Raw genomic sequence first — 22,544 nt, forward strand, 5'->3', positions numbered from 1 at the left:
GCCCTACCTTTTGTTTGTAGAGTAGGTAGTGGTGGTAGTGTTTTTTGTGATGCTGGTCTCTGTTGGGTGCCATGTTCTGGAGCAGGAGCACCACACTGATCTGCTGGCAAGAGTCCCTTTGGACAGTTGAGTTGGAATACTCAGTAAATCTCTGGCCCACCAATGCTATATATTTATGCGTGTGTGTGTATATATATATATATTTTATATCCTGAGTCCAATTGTAGATTAGACTTGCTTGAAGGCTGACAACTGTCTTTGCCCCCTTGAAGCTCACAGGTGTTAACAGAAAGAGGAATATGGGCTGTTATGGGCAAGCGATAGTTGTCTGAATGAAGATCTATTTTGATGTAAGACTTTTTTCAGAATTCTAATGGATTGACAGTTTGGATTAGAGAAAAGTCTGAGCATCTGCCTTAGGGATCTGTCTTCCTCTATGCAGTTACAGTGCTAAGCAGGCTGTTGTCAAGTATTTGACAAGTTTAGACCAGTTCTCCTCCTCAGTATTGTGGGAGTTTGACCTGGTGTCTTCCAGTGCGATCTAATGCACTTTTGTACTGACTGACTGATTGGCTGCAAGATAAGCTTTGATGTCACGGTTTTTCCAGGCATACTTCATTTTCTTGCCATAGTACTTTTGTTAGAGTTATTCCCTATTCCACTTCTGGTTTGGGTTATTTTTTCCCCATTTGCTCTTGGATTAGGATATCTTTCTGGTTTTGAGCTAGGCTTTTTTAAGTACCAGAAAAACGCCTTTGTATGCCTTACAAAAGGGATCTGTATTCATGTCTGAAAAGACTTCTGGAATGTTGGCATACCCAAACACCTCTGCTGTTCCTGCTGATGGCCACACGAAAGCCAGAGCTGCTTCTGAAGCTTAGGCCATATTACCTTGCCACACAAGTCTAAGGCGTCCCTATTCTATCAGAGCTGTTGGCAGTGTTTCCCATGTGTATGTGTGCATATGTGCACTCTTTCTGTATTTTTGTGAGCTGTTCTTTTATATCCCTGCAAAAGATACACGTGCATCGCAGAATCAGAGAACCAGTCCTATTTAAAGGAAGCACTGGAAAATAACAATCTAAATCAGCTCTTCTATTTCAGGTCTTCTGGCTTAGTCATTGTTCCCATGTGAACGGTGCACTTATGTATGTCCTTTTCATTGCTGCTGTTAATAAAGTTTTTCCTATTTAGAACATCAAGTATTTACCAGCGTTTAGCAACTTGTGAGACAGCTTTAGTTTTTTTCTGATCAGCAGGTTTCAATTCTAGGACTAATAACAGCTCTAATATCTTGAAAAAAAAATTTGGCTGGTAATTTTTTTTTCTCTTGTTTCCCCCAACTTCTGTACTGTCGTGTGCTAGCAATGTGACCAGCTACAAATTCAGTACTGCTGCGTCCAATGGTCTGTCTTCAGGAGTGAGTAGCGGAGGCGGCAAAATGAGAAGGGAAAGAGGAATACACTATTTATCAAGAGCTGTACAAGAACAGGTAAGTGACTCTTAAATTAATTGCTGTCACTGAGCTTACTGAAGTAACTAGCTAAGTGTGTCAGTTTTATTGCATCATAGTAAATTATAACAATACCGCTTTATTTTTGCATTGTTTTTGTTTTCTTGTGGGTTTCAGAGCAGGCTCCAATTGATTTCCTGTGTTTGAATACCTGAACTTTGCTTATGTAATTTTGAAATTTTTAATTCTCTTACCTTGGAGATTCTTCAAACTATAACATTTCTCGTTAGCAATTGAATGAATGAGTCCTAAGAAGAGAAGTTTTGGTGAAGGTGTGTATAGTTTTTCTACAGGAATGATACTTGAAACGAGTGCCAAGTATAAAAAGAAAAAAAAAGCTTAATTTTTGGTTTCATATTTAAGTCGTACAGAAAGATACAGGCCAAGAGTGTGAAAAAGAGTAGTAGAAGAGAGCATTCTGCATGTCTGCTAACGATGACTCAGTTTTTGATACTCACCAAACTCATTGTGAGAGAGTTTTTTTCTCATTTTAATAGGAAAAATCTATTCCATAAAACTATGACCATGAATATTCAGATTATTTTTTCTTTTATTGGATGTTATATAAGCTGCCTGTAAGTTAATTTAAGTATTTACGTTAACATTAAGTATTTAATTAATATTAAGTTAATATTAAGTATTTAAGTTAATTTAAGTTTCAAATCATTAAATGGGACTTCTGGATGATGCAATATAAAGAAATCGTAAACACTGTTGTTTATTCCTGTAACGCAAATAAAATAATGGTCCAAATATCAAAAGTTCCATAAACTTTTCAAATCAAAACTGTGAAACAGATGTAAGCTACAGGATGCACTGAATATCAGTAGTACCAACTTACATCCCTTCCTAGTCATTTCTAAGTAGATCATGATAGTACTGTACAAATTTTGGTCAGATTTCCTATGCCATTTAAAACATAACTCATCCAATCTTAGTAATCGAATAAAGTAAGTGGCAGGGATGAAAATTGAAGTTGTTAAGAGGCTGTTTTCTGATTTTTATATTTGCATCCTGATACATGGTATAGACTGTATTTACCAGAACACAATCTTCAGTGCTGCTAGTCTGACTTTCTTTGGTGCTTTTTGTGTTTAGTTTGGTTGTTGAACCTACCTGCTTCTTTAAACATTACCTTTTTCCACGTTCCCTGCTGTAATGACTTTAGAAACTTTGGCAGCTATCCTGCCTAATTTTGCAAGAGGAACACTTTCTCACTTGTCTTGAGAGTGTACTCTTAATTGAGGCCATGCGAGGGTAGTTAGAAAGGATGATGCTTCTCCAGAGCTTTGATGACTAAAGTATAGAAAAGAAAGAAAAAAAATGTGATCTGTGCGTCTCTGTTCTGCACAGGTTTTGAGTTAACTTTCAGTGTTCTTGCTGTACAGTTGTTGAATAGAGTATAATGTGGAAGCAGGCCTGCCATAAATTAAAATGACGTGGTAGACAGAGGTGGGGAGATCGGGATTTCTTCTGGAAACTTGCTTTCTCTTAATTTGTATGGATTTTTGTTCTATTTAATTTTGTTAATAAATTGGGTGGGATGGAGTGAGAAAGTAGTATGTCTTGTATAAGAAAAATTAAAATTTGCAACTTTAGGAAGTGGAGGAACCAGTGCTACCGAACATACCCCTACCCATCAGTGCTGCATCGCTGCCTCAGTTCAATTCTAGTTTCGTTGGTAGTAGCGCTGTCTCAGCGTCACCGAGCGCTGTTTCAACAGCAGCAATGAGCACGGCAACTCCAGCAGCTGCGACGGGCATGGCAAATCCATCAGAGGTGGAGGGCATGACAGATCCATCAGAGGTGGAGGGCATGACAGATCCATCAGAGGTGGAGGACTTGACAGATCTATCAGAGGAGGAGGTGGAGGACATGATATATACAACGGCGACGTCGGGCATAACGTGTTCAACAGTGCCCTCAGGCTTGACATATCCCATAATGGCGGCGGGCATGCCATATCTACTGATGACAAAGGACATATCAAGGTCAACAGCGGCAACGACAAGCGTGGCAAATTCAACGGAGGCGGCAGGCATGGCAGATGCAGCAGCGACGGCGGCGGGCAAGGTAAATCTTTATGCTATAAATAATGTTTACAATGAGTATACTGCTTTATTGCGAGTTGACTTTTTCTGTGGTGCTCATGAAACTAACAAATATTAGTTTCTACGCAGCTGAATGAATTGGGGTTGTATGCCAGTTTGGGGAAAAAGGCATAAATGTTTTGATTCTGCTTCTCTCAGTCTTAGAGCCTGCCAACTCCCATTTAACGTGATTGTATAACTGCTTCAAATGCTGTGGAAGTCTGCGGGGGAAGGGGGGTGTGGACTTTATGCCAAGTTATTTATAGTGGTTTTGGCAGGGGTAGAGTTAATTTTCTTCGTAGTAGATGATGCTGTGTTGCAGATTTGTGAGCAAAACAGTGTTGGTAAGGCACTGGTGTTTTAGCTGTTGCTGAGCAGTGCTTACACAGTGACAAGTCCTTTTCTGTTTCTCACGCTGCCCTGCCAGCGAGGAGGTCGGGGATGCACAAGAGGCTGGGAGGGCACTCAGCCAGGACAGCGGAGCCCAGAGGACCGAAGGGATATTCCACACCATTTAGCATCGTGCTCAGCAATAAATGCTGGGGGAAAGAAGGGGAAGGAGTGGGGAGTATGTACAGGGTTATGGCATTTGTCTTTCCAGGTAGCCATTACATGCGATGAGTCATTAATGCTACCTCAAATTTAACAACTTTACTTCTTTACTTCTAGTTCTTTTCCCTGTTCCATTTGGAGGGAGTGAGCGAGTGGCTGTGTGGTGCTTAGTTGCCTGCAATGGTTAAACCACAACTTTATTTAAGTTATTAAATTAGAGGTAACGTGGTCATATAAGCCTCACATAGAATGAGCCTAGGGTGCAATAATTGGCATATTATTGCAATAAAATAAACATTAATCTGTTCCAGAGTACTTGAAATATTTTTTGTACGGTTTGAAGTAGACAGCTGCTTTAACATGTTGAGGTGTTTGCTGAAGTTCTTGGAGTATCATTGGGCTGAGTTTGCCGTTCTTCAGCTTCCTGGCTTGCTTTTCCGTGCATTTAGACCTAAGTAGCATCTCCAGCTTTTCCTCTCAGTTTCTGGAATTTGGTTTTGAAGATATTGTCCTATACCCACTTGGAAACTTCCCTGTGTTTTATTATTACTTTTATCTGCAAAATAACTCAAACATCAGGTTTTTCGACGTCACTGCGGGACTTCTGTTGGGTAGTGAATTCAGGTAGTTGTTGCTCTTAAATATAAACCTTTAATTCTTTTGAAAATACAGATACAACCAGCAAGTACTGTTAGCAGTCCTGAGTTCGCGTTTTCATCTCCAGTTGTGAAATCTACTGAGGCAGAAGTGCTACCTACGTCTTCTGTAAGTAAAATAATAAAGGAGCTTGACTTTTTTTCTTAGGCATTTAGTAGGCTGTTGCAGAACACTAAAGCAGAATCTGCCTTGATGGAGAAAAGTATGTAGGCTTCTGGCTTATAATTTGTCATTCAGCATGCGTGCTACAAATGTGAAGAGCAGCTTTCAGATTTGGTTTTGTGTGTGCATTCGATTGGAGTTCCTGTGGCTTGAGAATCTGAAAAACCTCTCTTGTTCATAGCAGATTGGGTTTACATTTAGTGTTCCCGTTGTAAAATCGGCAGAACTTTCTGGACCCAGTGGTACTCCAGTGACGCCCTTTCTTACCCTAGGTAACTGAAACTTTAGCACTTCAGATCTGAAGTGCTGATTTTCCTTTTTTTCTTTATTAAATCTTCAATCTGTCCTGTCTGCGCATGCTAGCAATTCCAGGCAGTGTTGGACTTCTGCAGTATTTTTCCAGTGACAGATCTGCTTTTATATTTTTTTTTTGTTTTGTTGCTTTTTGTTTTGCTTGTAATCATAAAGCATTGCAAAGTAAGTAGAATTTGTGAAGATTCTTATGTGAGAAGCATGAAAGCTGGAAATTCTTGTTTCTAACAAAAGTGAGTATAATCTGCTCTAACTAGGTCACATTGTGAAAGCTGGTTTTGTTTTCTTTTGTTTCAAAAGACACCACCACCTCAACCAACATCAACACACAGAAAGAGGAGGTCAAAGATTTTGCTGGTGGTCCCTTCACCACTGCCCACGTCTTAAAGGAAGGAAGCGTCTTAGACGTTCTAAAAAATCCTGGAGAGATAATGAACTCCTTTTAAAAAGATGCTGCAAAAAATACGCTAGCATTTTTTATTAAAAAAAAACCAACACACGACTTATGGTTAATAGAGTATCTGCTATAAATATGAATGTAGGAGAGCATTACATTAAGCGCTGCGTTTGTTAGGGTGCATCTGCCCCCTTCTATTCTAAGTGGTGTTTGTTGCTGGAAGTAAAACTGCAAGATGAAAAGCAGATGGGTTGCATCTCCTTTACGTGTTAGGATGTAATTGTAAATGAGGTACTAAGAGAATTAGCCAGATAATCGGTGTTTCATTTTAAGTAAATACAATTTGTGGAATTGAAAAGGAAATGTTTGTAAAGCTCAACACTCCTGTCCCACCTTCAGCCCAGGTGAAGAAAGAATAGGAAAGAGCTTCAGTTCCAAATACATGGCGAAAGCTGCGAATCTTTGGGCCTTAGCTTACAATGGCTCCTGTGGATTAAAATTTAAACTGCAAACAGAAGTGGAGTGTTTTACGTTAAAAACCCTTTTCTGAATTTTGTTTTTAAGCAATTGCAATTGTTTTCAACAGTTTCATAAAGTGTGTTTTTCACATTGTTCAAAGACTTCATTTTTGACTAAAAAAAAACCAACAAACAAACCACAAAACAACTATGTTCAAGGTAGATTTACAAGCAACTTGAGCTGCTGTTTAAGATGCATTTCCTTTAGTCTTTCTGTATTAGTAGCTTGTCTTTCCTGTTAAAATTGCCACCTTTTAAATAAGGAGTTGTCCTGTGTCCGATGCATTTTGAAAAAGATTATAGAAAATTAGACAGTTGTTCAATTGTCTTGAGTTTTTATTATTTAATTAATATTCAGCATCTGTGGGAAAATACCGCATGGATTGCTGCTCCGAGTACAAACTTCTGTACAGTTACTGGAGTAGATTTGAGTCATCTGCTACGGAAGGAGGAGCTTTAGAAATTTGATTCGATTGGGCATCGCGTCTTAATCAAATTGTATTATTTCCATTCCACGTTGGACTGTCAGATTTCAGTCAGCTACTGTCTGTTTGTACTTGTATCGACCAGTGAAAATGTTGATTTAAAGCTTGCTTGGAAACAAAGAGTTAAATGAAGCTTTAACGAAATGTTCTGTTGTGACCCAGTGCAGCAGATGAAATTTCATCCGTTTAGATAAGATTTCTGGGGACTTCCTGTTGCGCTCGGTCTGAATGTCTAGTTGTAACCATTGGCACCTGAGTTGAAATTTTTGCCCTCTAGTAAAGTCACTTAGTTACATGTAGTGAGGTGCCGCGCTAACAGGAAGACTTTTTTTTCTTGCTTCCTAGACTTTGGATTGTTGAAAACACGCTCTTCTACGTCTGCGCAACCTACAACAAGCACAGTGGTTTATACTAGGCCTGCAATAACAACTTTTTCTGCAGGTAAAGAGACTTCTAAACAAGCATCGTACTGGCAATCTGATACATGTGACCCTTTTCTGCAAAACAAAGACATAAAGGACAAATGTGTAACTTGTCAAGCTACTAAAGCGTCAACAGTTGAGAGTATGAAACAGACAGTAAGTTCAAGTCAATGCGACACCTCAAAGCCAGCAGCGCCCCCAGCAGGGATGCTGGGCTTTGGAGACAAATTCAAAACAGTACCTGGAACGTGGGATTGTGATACATGTCTTGTCCAAAACAAACCGGAAGCTACAAAATGTATAGCATGTGAGACACCAAAACCTGGAACGGGAGTAATGCCTGCTCTGACATGACCAGTGGTCACAGACAGCTCGGTGACAGTGACATCCTCCTCGAGCAGCACTGACACAACAGCCACTCTGGGCTTTGGAGACAAATTTAAGAAGGCGAAAGGCTCTTGGGACTGTGGAATATGCCTTGTACCAAATAAGACGGAAGATAACAAATGTGTAGCCTGTCAGTCTGAGAAACCAGGTATGGTCCTTTTTTTCCTGTTGTTTCCATCCTAGCCTCTGTGAATCTTGTACAGAATAAAAGTACGTTGCATATATGGAATATTTTAAGCAACACGATTCCCAGGTACGGTTGATGGGTTAGCGGCTGTCTGCAGGATTGGTTTACAGGCACTTCAGAGGTCTCAGCCCAGGTTCCAGCCTGTCGCATAAATTGAACTGATTGTGAAATGTATTAGTACGGAGCTGGATCAATGCAGATACCCCCGGCTTTGCAGCTGGTGAGGGAAGATGGCTGAAGTGGGTGACTTAATTTAAAAACAACATAGTGATTTTTCACTGGCGAAAATGAGAACTCCATAGAAAGAGTTAAAAATGACTGCGTTTTTCTCTTTCAAAAAATAAGTAAAAAAAATTACAGAATGTGTCCAAAATGCCTCTACTCACCGTTTGTATGTAATTGAGGGGAGATGTGAAGCCAGATTTCAAGACAGTGTAGTCTTAACTAGTCTTAAGCTAAAGCAGAGAGATGCCTATGAAGGTCAGTGGTAGGCTTCAAGAAAGCGAGTGACCCGCTGGGTAACTTCTTCAGGGCAGTACTGGGTTGTTTCCCATTGTGTGTGACCGTAATTGATTTTGAGCGTGGTTGTATTGTTTTTAAAATACGATTCTAATTCTAACTTTGACTCTAAATGTCATTTAACATGCCATTACATCGAAAAACACCTGTGCAAATATATCGTGGAAGAAACAAATTAAGATGGACTAGACCGGGCTTTTGTATTCATCCTGTGCGGTAAGACTGAAATTTCCTGAGGTAAGATAATGGATTTCAGACAGAGTTGATTCTCTTGGACTTCCAACCTCTGAGCGGTCAGTCGGCATCTTTGTCTGAGGCTCTTGCCATTGCAAGGAGGAATTTTGGAAATGAGGGGTTTACTGTGACCATGGTGCAGTGAATTGCACGGTTACGTTGCACTTGTCAGGAGGAAGAGCGATGCAAGTAATACTAGGATAAAAGTTTTCTGCGTGTGCTGTGGAAGGGAAGAGCCATTCTTGTCTTTCCGGTTTTGAATTTGAAGCGTTATCTTCTGCTTCTCTCTTAAAAGGCACCTTTTTTTTAAAAGGCACCTGTCAGGCCTCTTTATGGAGGTTACACTGTGGTCAACAGCAGCAGAAGCTTGTGTGCTGAACAGAGTTGTGTGTTGTTTGGAAGCTTTGAGTTCCACTCTGTTTTTTTTGTTTGTTTGTTTGTTTCTTTGTGGGTTTTTGGTGGCTTTTATTTTTTTCAGGGGCGGGGGGGGGGGGGGAGTTGTGGAGTAGTTTTGAACATTTCTGTGGGATTTGACAAATCAGATTTAAAAGTTAATGCTCATTTTATAGTTCATGTTCAAACAGGATGGTTAACTGTCTTGTTTGTCTCACAGAGGGTCCAACACCTGTGACCAGTAGCAGTGCATCTGCATTTTCTGCTCCTTCTGGAGAATTTCTGGATTTAGACAAATTCAAGAAGCCTGAAGGAAGCTGGGATTGGGAGACCTGCTTGGTTCAAAACAAAGCAGAGGCCACGAAGTGTGTAGCCTGTGAAAGTGCAAAGCCAAGCACCAAAGCAGAGCTCAAAGGTAATCCTTAATGATTAAAACGAGGATGCATATTCTGTGATTTATTTTTTGGTTTGCTCTGATTTTTTTTATTTTCTTACCTGTTAAGCACAATTATTTTTTCCTTTGAGGTGTGGCAAAATTATTCGTTTTTCCTGTAGGAATATTGCCTAGATAACATCTGTTTCCACACTTTTCCCCAAGAATAAGTTTATCCTTTTTAGAGAAAAGCTTTCATTAATGACGTGCTTGTTCTTTACATGCCCTACACGTTGTTCATTTGGAGTTCAGACTAAAAACATGATCTTTCAAAGAAGTTCGTATACTTTTTAAAGCCAGGTGGTGGGCAGAAAACACAATTGTGAAAAGTTTTATGTAGAGAGGAAGCATGGGGTTTTCTTGTTTGTTTTACTGTTTGGTGGGTTGTTTTTTAAACAGTTTTGACTGGAAAGATCAGGACTAGAATGTAGTTCAAACCTTCATGTACTTCAGGTAAACAGAATATCTTTTGTCTTCACTTGTGCGCTTATGTCCATCAAGTAAGACCTCTGAAACCATACTAGAAAAAATCTGCGGGATTTGATATGTTCATGTACTAGAGCTTTAGAAAAAGTTTAATTCCTATATGCAGCATGTCTTCTGTCCTGGTTATTGATACGTACGCAATTAGTAGCAATCCCTTTTTTGATCTCAACACTAGGTTTAGACAAAAAATTGCGACACCTTAAGGAACCTGTCCTGCATCTCATACAAGCACAGAAGTTGCAGTGTCTCAATGCTAGCAGTACAGTTGGTGGTAAAATCTTTAGTAGGGTGAAATAGAGGCCTCACACTTTTCAGAGAAAAAAAGAGATGAGAGAGAGTATCTTATTCCCACGTACTTGCAACTATGCTGCAGAGTGTACTGCTGTTACTCTAGTGCTACAAAGGTCCAAAAATCACTGAACAGTTATTAGCCAGTTTTGTATTCCTTTAATTTGTTGAAAGACTGCAGTAGAGGATTGAAGTTTTTATTGAGGATCACTGTGTGGAAAAATTCTGATTGTTAAATGTCATTTGTATGACTTAAGAACCGCGTTTTGGAGTACAGAATTCAGTATTAATTCCAGAAGGGGTAAGGGGAAGGACATTAGCTAGTAATCCCGAACAAAAGCAGTGTATAGAGCTATACTGATTTTAATCGCAGTATTCTTACAGTTGGTCTGTTACTGAACAGATATGTTTTGGGGAGATATGGTGGCCAGGGAGGCGTGTGTGTTTGTGTGCTTCCTCTTCTAGTTAAGGTTCTGGGGTTTGGTTTTGTCAGGAAAATTCGATGAGGCACCTTGTGTAAAAGGAAATGTTAACCAGCATTTTTCAACACGGTGTAGTCCCTTAAAAGTGTCATAGATGAAAAGAGGCCATAACCGCTGGGGGAAAAAGTTAGTGGGAAACTGAGAGCAGGATCACATTCAGTAGTGAGAGAGCAGCAGCCTAGGGAAAGCTGATGAATGACTGTAACAGATAGTTCTATTTTAAGTGTAAAACAACACTCAGTACTTTATAATGGTGGTCTTACCAGAGGGTTCTTCTCCATGGCTCCTAAAAGCACGTCTTGAAGGCATTCGAGTGCAGTGAACTTAAGCTGTAAGAGTTGGGCTGGTAAGCTTGGCCTGATTTGAAGCTGTAGGCACGGGGCTATAATTTCTGAACAGGCTACAAAAGAAACTGTACCACTGTGCTTTTCAGTGCTCCGTTTAGCAAAGCCATCAAATTGTTGCAGGCAATTGATGTTGTTCTTCTAAGAGCACCTGAAAGATATTTTTGTTTGAAGAGTTCAGAGGTACCGGTTAATACTGGTTCAGATAATTACAGCCAGCTCTTGGTGTTTGTGACCAATAAAGTTTGTGGCTCCAAAAGGAGTGGGTTAGTGCTAACTGATTAACTGCTGTATATGCAGAAATATGGAATCTGATTACTTACGCAGAGAGCACTTAAAATGTATTGTTTTGCTGGCTCTCAGTGAGTTGCATCTTAATGCTACCAAGGAATAAGCTTTTTGCTCCTGGCCCAAGTTTTTTAATTTGGTGAAAGCCTTTTCTGTGCACGTGCACATGCCAGAGAGGTTGCTTAAGTAATAGAAGCTATAGTAGCTGCTATCTTCTGTTTTTTGTAGAAGACAGAAACTGAATTCGTTAGCTTTGTAACTGTTATGCATACCAGAATTGGTTTTCTCCCTTTTGAAAATAGTAGAGGGTATGCCTATGTCAGATTTGGTGAGCAAGGTGATCAGATGAGGGCACTGCAAGACTGCCAGAACGCACCAGGTCTGGGGGGAAAAGGAATCCGGCTGAGCATAGGAATTTCTAAAAGGTAACCAAGGAGTTGTGCATTGATACAGTTATTCTAAATAATCGGATTCTTGTAGCTCTGCCTTTGGAAAGTCTGTGGCCCTTGCTGTAGTGGCTGTACACAGGATGCAGTCTACAAAACCAGAAATGCAGAAGTCCTATGTTTTGACTCCCTGGATTCATCAACCTGCTTCAGGATGGCTGGGGGAATCCAACTGTTAAGTCTAGCCAGACAGCGCAACTTGGGCTTAGCTGCCATTGTAACCAGCCTTGTTTCTCAACAGTAGCAAAGCTGAATGCATTGGAAAATATTTTCAGGTTTGGGCCTGCATAAGGTAGAAGGGACAAGAAGTGGTTTTATATGCTAGGGAGTTCTTGTTCTTAGAGCTTTCCCTCTAGTTTGAGAGAAGCACATAACTAGTTTTACAGTGGGTTGACAGGAAAGAAGTGGGGGGGAAAAATGGGAACGCAGGGAGAAAGCCAAAGGCGTTATTACTAGAACAGGTTTAGAATGCTATTCTTTGCTTTTCATGAGCTTAGGGCAATGGGGAGTTTAAAGCTTAGCACTTCCTGAGAGGGTTTCTTACTCTACCGGCTCAGTTCTATCACTTATTTAAGGCAATTCAGGTCTCTGAACGGTTAAAGAATTGATACCAAATTTGATGAACTCTGATCCAGGATACTGACAAAACAGGACTTCATATAAACAATTTCAGTATGTTCATGAGGTTAGCTTGTGTGTTCTGTTAAATAGTAAAAAATGACACTTCTGTTTCTGTTTACCTAGCATAATTCTGCAAATGTTGCCTCCTTCTGCTTTAGAATGGAAATGCTCTTCTCCAAGAGAGCACTGTCCAAACTTCTTTGCCAAAATTTTTTGATTAAATTAATATTGTTTTATTTTGAAAACAAGAATAAGCCACAAACATGTTTTCTTGCTTCGGCTATCCAGAAGAACGTCAACAGTATTTTCAGATTTTCCTTCCCTACACAACTGTATGTAGGAAGAGTGCAGTTGGAAGCAGAAGACCTAAGATGATGTATCTTCTGTTTGTTTACTACAGTAACAAGACAATGGATTACCTCTTTATTAGAACTTGTGTAGCTTTGCAGTATTGAAACAAATGTAGGTATTAAAATACACATCAGTAATACGTTTCTGAATGGCTGAGTACCGTGCTCTCTTAGCATTGAAATACCCAGCCATTGGATTAGTTTGTCCCTCATGTTTGCTTAGTTTGGAAGCTATTTCAGAATGCCTTCAGCTTGTATTCTTCCCCAAAAGCATAGAACTCACTTCTCTGCATCCCCAATTCAAGTGAGAGAAACTGGGCACTGCAAACACAGGAGGTCTGCCTGTACAGAATCAGTGAAGACAAGTCTAAACAGCTGATTTTTTTGAATATGCAGCTGGGTTATCTGAATGTTCTTTATGCAGTGTACCTCAGTTTTAGTACAGATAGCACTTGTCTTGGTTCTTGTCATTAGTCTGAAGCTGCCCCTGAGAAAATCTTGAAAGGGAAAGTAGTGAAAGCTAATCAGCTGGCCCTTTCTTCTTAAGAACCAGCGTATTTTGTAATTCTCCCACTAATAATAAGGCGTCATGCTGGAGAATCGCGATTGTGTTGTTAAGCAAGACTGACTTCACCTGAGCGGTATAGTTGGCAGCTGTTGAATGTTTAATGGACTTTAAACAAACAAAAAAACTGAGCAGGTGGAGGTAGACATGGCAAACTGACAGGCAGCGTCAGATGCTTTTTTGAAATGGATAATCTGACTCCATTCACTTCTTTCTGGAAATAAGATCTAGTAATTAACCAAACAAAAGATAGAAGGGTTAAGACTGCATCTTTAAAGCAGCTGTGCTTGATAAATGTCTCTGGTCTTAAATCAATCTTTAGCAAAGCACAGAGACTTAGCAGCAGCTTGCTTATGCCAACGCTAAAAATACTTGATGTGTACAGGTAACCATGTCAAGGCTCTGGAGTTAATCCATGAGAACAATTCCTTCTGGTATTGGCAAAGGTGAGGATGCTTGCTTCTATAGAAATGAGGTTTTGAGCTGTGACTTAAGCTGTCACTTAGGTGACTGTTTAGGAAAGCTTCCTTTTAAGCTTTGAAGTATGTAAGCTGACAAATTGTTTAAGTTCAGAACTGGGTTTACAGTCTCTTGTTCTCTGACTGTATGCAACTCCTCATGTTTCAGACTGAAAGCAGAATTGCAGCGGTACCAGTCATACAACTATAATGATTATTGCCAAGATTACCAGAACTACCACTCGCAGAGGAGTTACGATGCTTACGCTGACTACAACTACAGCTCCTATGCTCCCTATGACAGCATGCAAGCTGTTGGAGACTGCTCTTTAGGAGATTCTTTAATGGCTCCAGCTGTTTTTGAGGTAAAGATAGTGCACGCTTGCTGTAAAGAAAATATTTCACAGATAATACGTTGTACAGATTTGTGTGAATCAGCAAAAAGAATCCGAAGTTGAAAACATGCTTTCTGCTTAGTGTGAAGTTAAAAGAGCAGATTCCATTCAGAGGTGTTTGTATTTAAGTGCTTAAATAGTAAATCCATAGAATTAGTGATTTATACACCATTATTTGTTCACGCATACCAAAGAATGGTTTTGACAGCATAATTGCGTACGCTTCTTCTGTTCCTGTTCTTCTGATTTGCTTTGCTTAAAGCAAATTAAACAGTTGTTGTAAGTGGTCTTATCGTGGTCAATGTATTAGTTGTGACCTCCGGAAGTCCCTTCCAACCTGTACTGCAATATTGGCTTTCTTCTAAAAATAAGTAGATAAAATGCCATCTATCCTTGTAGTTGTAGGAAGAAGGAATGGATTGAGACTGCAGCACTTTGAATCTGTGATGCTTTCTGAAATGAGTTATGATTAAACTTAGCCTTTTCTGTCTTTCAGGAATCTTCAGTTATGACTGCAATCGGTGATGACCTAATTACTGACGGTAATAAGGGTTCTATCATTGTCACTTGAGTTTAGCCATCCTTGTGCCTTTTAACAATACAAGCCAACCTCTACTGGATGAAGAACATCTTGAAAGTTCAGCTGAGGTCAAACCTCTGTGGGGTTGATCTGCAATCAGCTGGGGTTTTAAAGCTGATACAGCATACACTGACCGCATCAAGTAAAACGGGACACTGTCAATGCTTCGCAGCAGGTTTCTTGTACCTGTGCCTTCATTCCCATTTGAAAATGGTCTAAGACAGAATTTTGTTCTTTGTATTGGTTCCGCTAAACAGATTTTATATTAGAAACTCAGTAATATGCAAAAGCTTTGTTCTCCACCCTGAGGTAAAAGCTTATGTTGCAGATTCCAAAAGGAGGATTCAGCTTGCACTTACAAATACGGTACAAAACATATTTGTGTCCTGGAAGGTTTGCAAAGTTCCTCACGTGGAGGCATTTTGTGTTAGTGTTTAGAAACTATCCTATGTAACGTGTATTGCCGTAGAAGTGAATTAAATGACTCTTGGGAGGGTTTCATGGCTGATTATCCTTAAACGTTATCTTTACTATCTTAAACATTGTCTTTGTCTTTATCTTGAAAGACAATTCTAGTCCCAGCCTTCTAATATACAAATTCCCAAAAGTTGGAGTTGTGAGGCTCAAAATTTTAGAGGACTAAATACCTCACTAAAATTAGTAGATCTAATAGCTTATTACACTTAGCTTAAAATACATTTTGTTAGCCATTTCACGTGAAGTTTTTTTGTGCGCATGCCTCTGATTTGATACTTGGACTTACCAGGCTTTTATTTTCAGATCCACAGCTCTACTTGGATGTTGATGAAATGAACAGACAATTCACGGAGACAAGCGAAGAACTCTACGATTCACTCATGAATTGTCACTGGCAACCTCTGGATACGGTCACTTCTGAAATCCCCTCTGCTATTTAAGTGTCTTCTAGAGCATGACCGTTAGGACCAAAGTGCTAAAACTACATTTCTTCTACATTATTCTAGCTCATAAGTTTTAAAGCACAATGATAGGTTGGGTTTTTTTTGCTATGCTTTTGACAGTTTCTGTAATCTTTTTGTTCATCACTCTCTTGGAGCACCATGAAGTCATGTAAATATTCGAGAAATGTAAAGAGGTAAATGGGGTCTAAAGATAGACTTGCCTGTGTAAATAAAAAATTTGTTTCTGCAAACCTGCCAGCAAGGGATTTTACTTGTACCTGTGTGCAGCACGTTCTCTTCCGGCTTATGGAATTTAACAAGGTAGTAAGGGTATTTCATCTGTCTTTATTTTTATATGGGCATTAGGACACAAGCAAAATCTAGCTTCCCCTTGTTTTCCTGGTTCCTTAGGTAAGCGACAAGCCAAGCCTTTCATGTGCTTGCTTAGACTGGAAGTATGTATGGGAGACACTCACAGGCCTTGCTATGGAAACACCTGTGCCCACTTTTTCCTGCAGGCTGCTGGCTCTAACTGTACTACTGATACATGCTAGGTCAGCTAAAATCGGCTTATAAATAGGGTATGTTAAGCATATGGAAGTGTAGACTTCAACTGCCATAGCTACAAACATCCCGTGGAATGAGGATGATGTCTGCTGGCACTCTCTGCATCAGCATTCAGTTTTCCCTTGCCCTTCTTACTGTTAGACTTCTCAGCTGACGCTTTACAGCGAAGAAATTGCTACAACATAATCCGTGTTCTTAAACCTAAAAAAAAAAAATCTTGGAGAAAACAACTTGCTGGTTTTCCCTCCTTGCTGGCAAGGAGAAAAATAGTCCACCAGGAACAACAAAAAAATCCTAGTAACAGCTCCTTAAGTTATACCCTCTGCTACCCTCTCTGATTGCTCTGGTCTTCCTTCATTCGTGGTAATGAAGTTTTTAAAGCTCTGGTAGAAGGATGACAGTACTCAAGTCAAAGGAGATGAGAGCAATGAGGAAAGCTTTGCTTTAAGCTAGAGCAGTCTTGCGAGTTGCTGCCTTTATGCTGTTCTTATCTTGAAGGGTACAGAGTCTTTTCCAGTCATAGGGACTCCATAACCCTATGAATATGGAGAAATAGTTGCTAATTAACAGTGTGTATAATAAGTAAGTGAGGCTGGAAACAAAAGAATATTCCTCCAAGAAAAAAAAGGAAGCAGAAATTACTGTACTTAATAGCTGGGGAAGCTGTTAAAGCTAGTTGACACAGTTCTGGTACTGCCGTGTGTGTTTTGGGGGCAACATAAACCATAATTGCTGTGATGGCAGGTAAGAATCCAATTCTTTTTTATGGCTTAGTGTAGTCAGTGAAAGCAGTGGTCCTAAGCTGCATGCTGTTCTTAAATGTAATGCAAATTCTCTTTTGTGACTCCTCAGTACTTCCAGGTTGCTTGTAGCTGATCACCAGCAACTGCTTCTGTTAGCTATTAGCTGTTGGGTTTTTGCTAGGAATACTTTCAGTCCTGAATTGAAATGATGACATCCTGAAACAGAAGAGGCTCTTGGAGTATTGTAGGAAGCACATTCTTCCTGGTTCTAGTGCAGGTGTACACGTAGGAGGAGACAGAAGGCAAAGAACCTCACATAGGTGGAGGGGGTGAGGTGGCATCACAGTTAGAGCTGTTGCAGTTAACTCTTCCCAAAGCATGAAAGCAACGTGGCTGGGAACAGGGATTTGTTGGGTTGCTTCTTTGTGTGAGCCAGGGAGTCTTTTGAGGGGCAGATTAATAAGAATATGACACAAGGTAGAGGTGGAATAGATGAAGCAAAGAATCTGGGTGGGAAAAGGGTTGCTTGTACGTGTCTATGGAATTGTTTCAGGGGACTGAGCTGGGGCAAATTCAAGATAATAGATGCAGCCTCCTTGACTTTGGATGGCAGTGCTGAAGCTTCAAAACCTTACAAGCTTTGATGCCACTTCAATTGCAGTGCATAGCTGTGGTACTTGAGCTCAGAAGTGCAAACTGCACAGGATTTTTTTATCTATTTTCTTCAACGTGAGCAGCAAAACATCTTCCAGGAATGTGCCTGGGTGCTACGCTGCTTTGACACGGCTTGCTTTGCATCACCAAACACAGTAGTTAGGTTGCATCGAGTACTTTGTGGAAACATTCATTGTGTTGTCACCCAGAAATGGGATGCTACAGATATGTGTTGGCCCGGCAGTATCAGTGCTGGTTTTTGGCCTTTGAGAGGTTGGTCCATAACATGTGACCTGTGTAATGAGGGGCCCACATAGATTGGTGACTTCATTAAGTCTGATACTGTGGTGGTGTGTGACCCAAGGCCCTGAACGTCAGAAAATCAGGCTGTGGCCACCTATTTTATGCAGACTTTGCCTATTAACAAGGTCTCTACACTGTACGTTAGAGACGTGCGCCTCCTTTTCTGGACTAGATAGCGAAAATACCAGTTTTGTAGTTCAGTGAATGAGATTGGTTGGGCTGTTTGTTCTCCAGAGCTGAAAAATGTTGGGAGTGTATTCTCTTGGAGTCCACAGAAATGAAAATGATGAGAGGAAGAGAACGTTGGTTGCAGCCCGCGTGCTGCTGTTATAAAGGAGTTCTCTGATGTCTTTTTCCCTCTGCTGAGACTTATCAGCCTATCGTCCTTTCCTGTTAGGAGCGCATACCTGGCTTGGGATGGTGTGCGCAGGGCAGATTCTTTACCGTAAGAGCACAGTGAATGCCAGACTTCTTCCTGTACTGCCGTGTTAACCGTGAGTCACAAATTCAGGAAGCAGTGATTGCATCGGAACTGCTAGAATGCTTTGCGGAGTCTTTTTACTGGGTAAACTTCACAGCTGCAGTTACAACTTCCAGCCTGTGTTAGCTGAACACATCGTACTGGTGCCCGCCATCAGTTTGACAAAGATGGGATTGCAGTAGGAACTTGCTTTTTTCCTTCTTTTTAATTAAACAAGTCTTTGAAGCAACTTTTCCAACACCGCCATACTTCACTTCTTCCAGTTATTTTCTGTTTTACTTAGCTGAAATGTTTTTTTTTCTTCCAAGCTTGAGGAAGTTTTCTACAAGAATGTCCCGTAATGATTTCATAAACTCTTTTCGTTGTACCTAGCTGCAATAGAGAGTGCTTTTATTCAAAAACCTGCTGGTTTTCTCTTCCAAGAAGTAGTGGGGTTTTTCCTATCTCTTCACTGATGGGAAAGGCTGTAGGACAGTAGCTTGAGGGGCTACTAATGCTGTCATCAGTGAGCCGGGAAAAGGCAGGAGTCCGAAACGGGTAAAAAGTACTTAAAAGGATACCAAAAGAGTAAACGGTACTTAAGCCGTGGATGTTTCTTTTTGCAGGGATGCTCTGGACCAACCGCTTCTTTCTAGCGCTACCTCAAAGTAACTTGCAGATAGACCTCACAGGGAAGGTTGATCAAATGGTGATGATCGCTGTCATTCTGCTGGACACGCAGATACTTGCCTTTCGTTTTGGCTCATTTTTAATACCAATTAACTTCAGTGCCTCGCGTTAATAGACACCGTTTGACTGCATCGGCAAATGTTTCTGAGTCGTGAGTGTCGTTAAAGGCCTGTCACCTGTTGTGGTTTAACCCGGCTGGCAGCTAAACACCACACAGCCGTTCGCTCACCCTCCCCCCTCCCTCTCTGGGATGGGGGAGAGAAACGGGAAAGTGAAGCCGGTGAGTTGAGATAAAGACAGTTTATTAAGACAGGAATATAATAATAACAATAATAGTAATAATAGTGATAATGGTAATAGTATTAATAATAATAATGTGTAAGAAAACAAGTGATGCACAATGCAATTGCTCACCACCCGCTGACCGATGCCCAGCCTATCCCCTAGCAGCCGGCCCCCCACCCCAGCCAGCCACCCCTATATATTGTTTAGCATGACGCCAGATGGTATGGAATACCCCTTTGGCCAGTTTGGGTCAGCTGTCCTGGGTCTGTCCCCTCCCAGCTCCTGCTGCACCCCCAGCCTGCTCGCTGGCAGGACAGAGCGAGAAGCCGAAAAGTCCTTGGCCTGGTGTAAACACTGCTCTGCAACAATTAAAACATCAGCGTGTTATCAGCGCTCTTCTCATCCTAATCCAAAACATAGCACCCTACCAGCTACTATGAGGGAAAATTAACTCTGTCCTAACTGGAACCAGGACAAACTGCTTCAGCACTTTTGATCTTTTACAAACTCAGCTAAATTATTTAAGTTCTACTTTGGGCACCGTGTTCCTTCATCAGCCAGGATTTTGTGGATAGAGTTGAGTCTTCTTATCACGCGAGGCCAATAAAACAACTGAGTAATTTAAACCTTTGTGGCTGCTCCCACCCCCAACACTTTCCCATTCCCATGACGACTTCTCATCCCCCAAATGACTTCTCACCCCCAGGTCTCACTCGGGGACCCACCACCCGCAGCCGCTCCCCATCAGGAGCAGCCATCCCCAAACCAATTGGCGACGCGGGCAGCGGCAGAGGGCTGCGTTCAGCCCCCACCCCCCCCACCCCCCCCCGCTGACCGATGCAGGAAATAAGTGCAGGCAGAGGCTTTGCAGGGTGGAACAGTTTGTAATTTATTCCCGGGGTAATTAATTGTGGCTGCCACCCCCAGCCCGTCCCCAGGTGAGGCCCGGCCGCCTGCTCAGGCGGGGGGCCCGGCCTGCCGGCCCGTGCGGTCTCCGGCCCCCGGCTCCTCCTGCCTGACCCTATGCAGCCAGGACGTGTCCCCGACGTCGTCGTCCTGCTGGGACCTTGGCAGTCTGCGCCCCACCTGCCCCGCGTGCCAGGAGAAGCTCCTGACGAGCTCTCCTGCCATGGAGGGGCTGCGCTCCCTGCGCTCCCTGCGCAGGGTGACATCACCAGGGTCTCGGGGTGCCCCTGTTGGCAGCACTGACAGAGATCACCTGACTGTTGCGAGAAAATGCTGATGTGAGATGGCTGCTCCATGCTGACAGAAGCCAAGCAAGGAGAGCGGTATTAGGCTAATTTAGAAAAGCCATCTCGGAAGAGACCGAACCCAAGAGTGGGCCAAGGAGTGGGCCCTAAGGTATCAAGAATAAAGTGTCACTTCAAATACGTTCAAATACGTGAGACTCCCATCAAGTCAGTGCTTGATGGGCACCCCGAGACCCTGGTGATGTCACCCTATTGCCTCACAAGAGGTGGCTGGCTATAAATGCCCTGAGCGGCGCGCCTGCGGCCAGTCCAGCTGGCGGTATCGAAAGCTCGAGGTCCTAAGGCTGGAAGGAAAGAGAGAGGCGGAGGTGTGCCGAGAGGCACACGCGAAGCCATTGCTGTTGCACCCGAGCCATCGAGGTCCTTCGGTAATGTTCTCAAATCTATAGACATCTATCTGCCTCATCTGTCCTAAGCGCGGTCTTGCCATGTATAACCTACCACAAGCAGATTTGCCATTCTAACGGCAATGTCTGCAATCCATACACAGAACAGTTACCGCTACAGTACTCTAGACAATTGGTTGAACCTAGAAAGCTGATGTCTCTTTGCTGCTGCAATGTTTTCTTCCTGCTCCTATCTGCAGTAGTCCTGCTGGTGTCACGCCAAGCGTCGAGATCCAGACAGCGACACGCAAGGCATCGAGGTCCTGCCGGCGACCCGGGGGGTGCTGAAGACCCCAGGCTGCTGCTAAGTGCCTGGCACCAGGGCAGCCTCCCCCAGACGAAAACCAGCTCCACGTTGCGGCGGCCACAGGCATCATGAGCTGGCGGCCACGGCGGCAGCCAGAGGAGGCCCCCGAGGAGGAGACGTGCCCCATCTGTTTGGAGCGCATGTCCAGCGCGGCTCGCATCGACCCCTGCAGGCACATCTTCTGCCTGGAGTGTGTCCACGTCTGGGCTGCCGAAAGAGACACCTGCCCGCTGTGCCGCGGGCACATCATTGGCATCGTGCGCCTGGCCCGACGACCACGCAGGAGGTTCCAGCGCAACGCACGGCTGGGGCAGCGGCAGCAGCAGCAGCAGCGCCAGACGAGCCCCTCCAGCTACCGCTCCCGCAGCGTCTCGCCCCGGCGCAGGGAGCGCAGCCCCTCCATGGCAGGAGAGCTCGTCAGGAGCTTCTCCTGGCACGCGGGGCAGGTGGGGCGCAGACTGCCAAGGTCCCAGCAGGACGACGACGTCGGGGACACGTCCTGGCTGCATAGGGTCAGGCAGGAGGAGCCGGGGGCCGGAGACCGCACGGGCCGGCAGGCCGGGCCCCCCGCCTGAGCAGGCGGCCGGGCCTCACCTGGGGACGGGCTGGGGGTGGCAGCCACAATTAATTACCCCGGGAATAAATTACAAACTGTTCCACCCTGCAAAGCCTCTGCCTGCACTTATTTCCTGCATCGGTCAGCGGGGGGGGGTGGGGGGGGTGGGGGCTGAACGCAGCCCTCTGCCGCTGCCCGCGTCGCCAATTGGTTTGGGGATGGCTGCTCCTGATGGGGAGCGGCTGCGGGTGGTGGGTCCCCGAGTGAGACCTGGGGGTGAGAAGTCATTTGGGGGATGAGAAGTCGTCATGGGAATGGGAAAGTGTTGGGGGTGGGAGCAGCCACAAAGGTTTAAATTACTCAGTTGTTTTATTGGCCTCGCGTGATAAGAAGACTCAACTCTATCCACAAAATCCTGGCTGATGAAGGAACACGGTGCCCAAAGTAGAACTTAAATAATTTAGCTGAGTTTGTAAAAGATCAAAAGTGCTGAAGCAGTTTGTCCTGGTTCCAGTTAGGACAGAGTTAATTTTCCCTCATAGTAGCTGGTAGGGTGCTATGTTTTGGATTAGGATGAGAAGAGCGCTGATAACACGCTGATGTTTTAATTGTTGCAGAGCAGTGTTTACACCAGGCCAAGGACTTTTCGGCTTCTCGCTCTGTCCTGCCAGCGAGCAGGCTGGGGGTGCAGCAGGAGCTGGGAGGGGACAGACCCAGGACAGCTGACCCAAACTGGCCAAAGGGGTATTCCATACCATCTGGCGTCATGCTAAACAATATATAGGGGTGGCTGGCCGGGGTGGGGGGCCGGCTGCTAGGGGATAGGCTGGGCATCGGT

General features: G+C 43.0%; 1 protein-coding gene across 1 annotated transcript; it reads left to right on the forward strand.

Annotated features, from left to right (window-relative positions):
* The first annotated feature begins 2,979 nt into the window (after window positions 1-2,979).
* On the forward strand, window positions 2,980-13,954 carry LOC310891717 (nuclear pore complex protein Nup153-like). Its single transcript, XM_083853959.1, has 6 exons — window positions 2,980-3,586; window positions 4,828-4,920; window positions 5,159-5,246; window positions 7,032-8,438; window positions 9,049-9,243; window positions 13,759-13,954. Exons 1-4 carry the CDS (start codon window positions 3,242-3,244, stop codon window positions 7,460-7,462), a joined length of 957 nt encoding a protein of 318 aa, XP_083710085.1. The 5' UTR covers window positions 2,980-3,241; the 3' UTR covers window positions 7,463-8,438; window positions 9,049-9,243; window positions 13,759-13,954.
* Window positions 13,955-22,544: the final 8,590 nt, after the last annotated feature.

The sequence above is a fragment of the Anser anser genome, assembly GCF_964211835.1.
Source record: "Anser anser genome assembly, contig: HAP1_SCAFFOLD_71, whole genome shotgun sequence".
Lineage (NCBI taxonomy): Eukaryota > Metazoa > Chordata > Aves > Anseriformes > Anatidae > Anser > Anser anser.

What these genes read in the sequence shown, in the direction of transcription:
- LOC310891717 (XM_083853959.1), top strand. Translation starts at nt 3,242, where the DNA reads ATGAGCACGGCAACTCCAGCAGCTGCGACGGGCATGGCAAATCCATCA. An exon ending in AAGTGCTACCTACGTCTTCT is followed by an intron (nt 4,921 to 5,158) that starts GTAAGTAAAATA and finishes TGTTCATAGCAG; the next exon opens with ATTGGGTTTACATTTAGTGT. An exon ending in GACGCCCTTTCTTACCCTAG is followed by an intron (nt 5,247 to 7,031) that starts GTAACTGAAACT and finishes CTTGCTTCCTAG; the next exon opens with ACTTTGGATTGTTGAAAACA.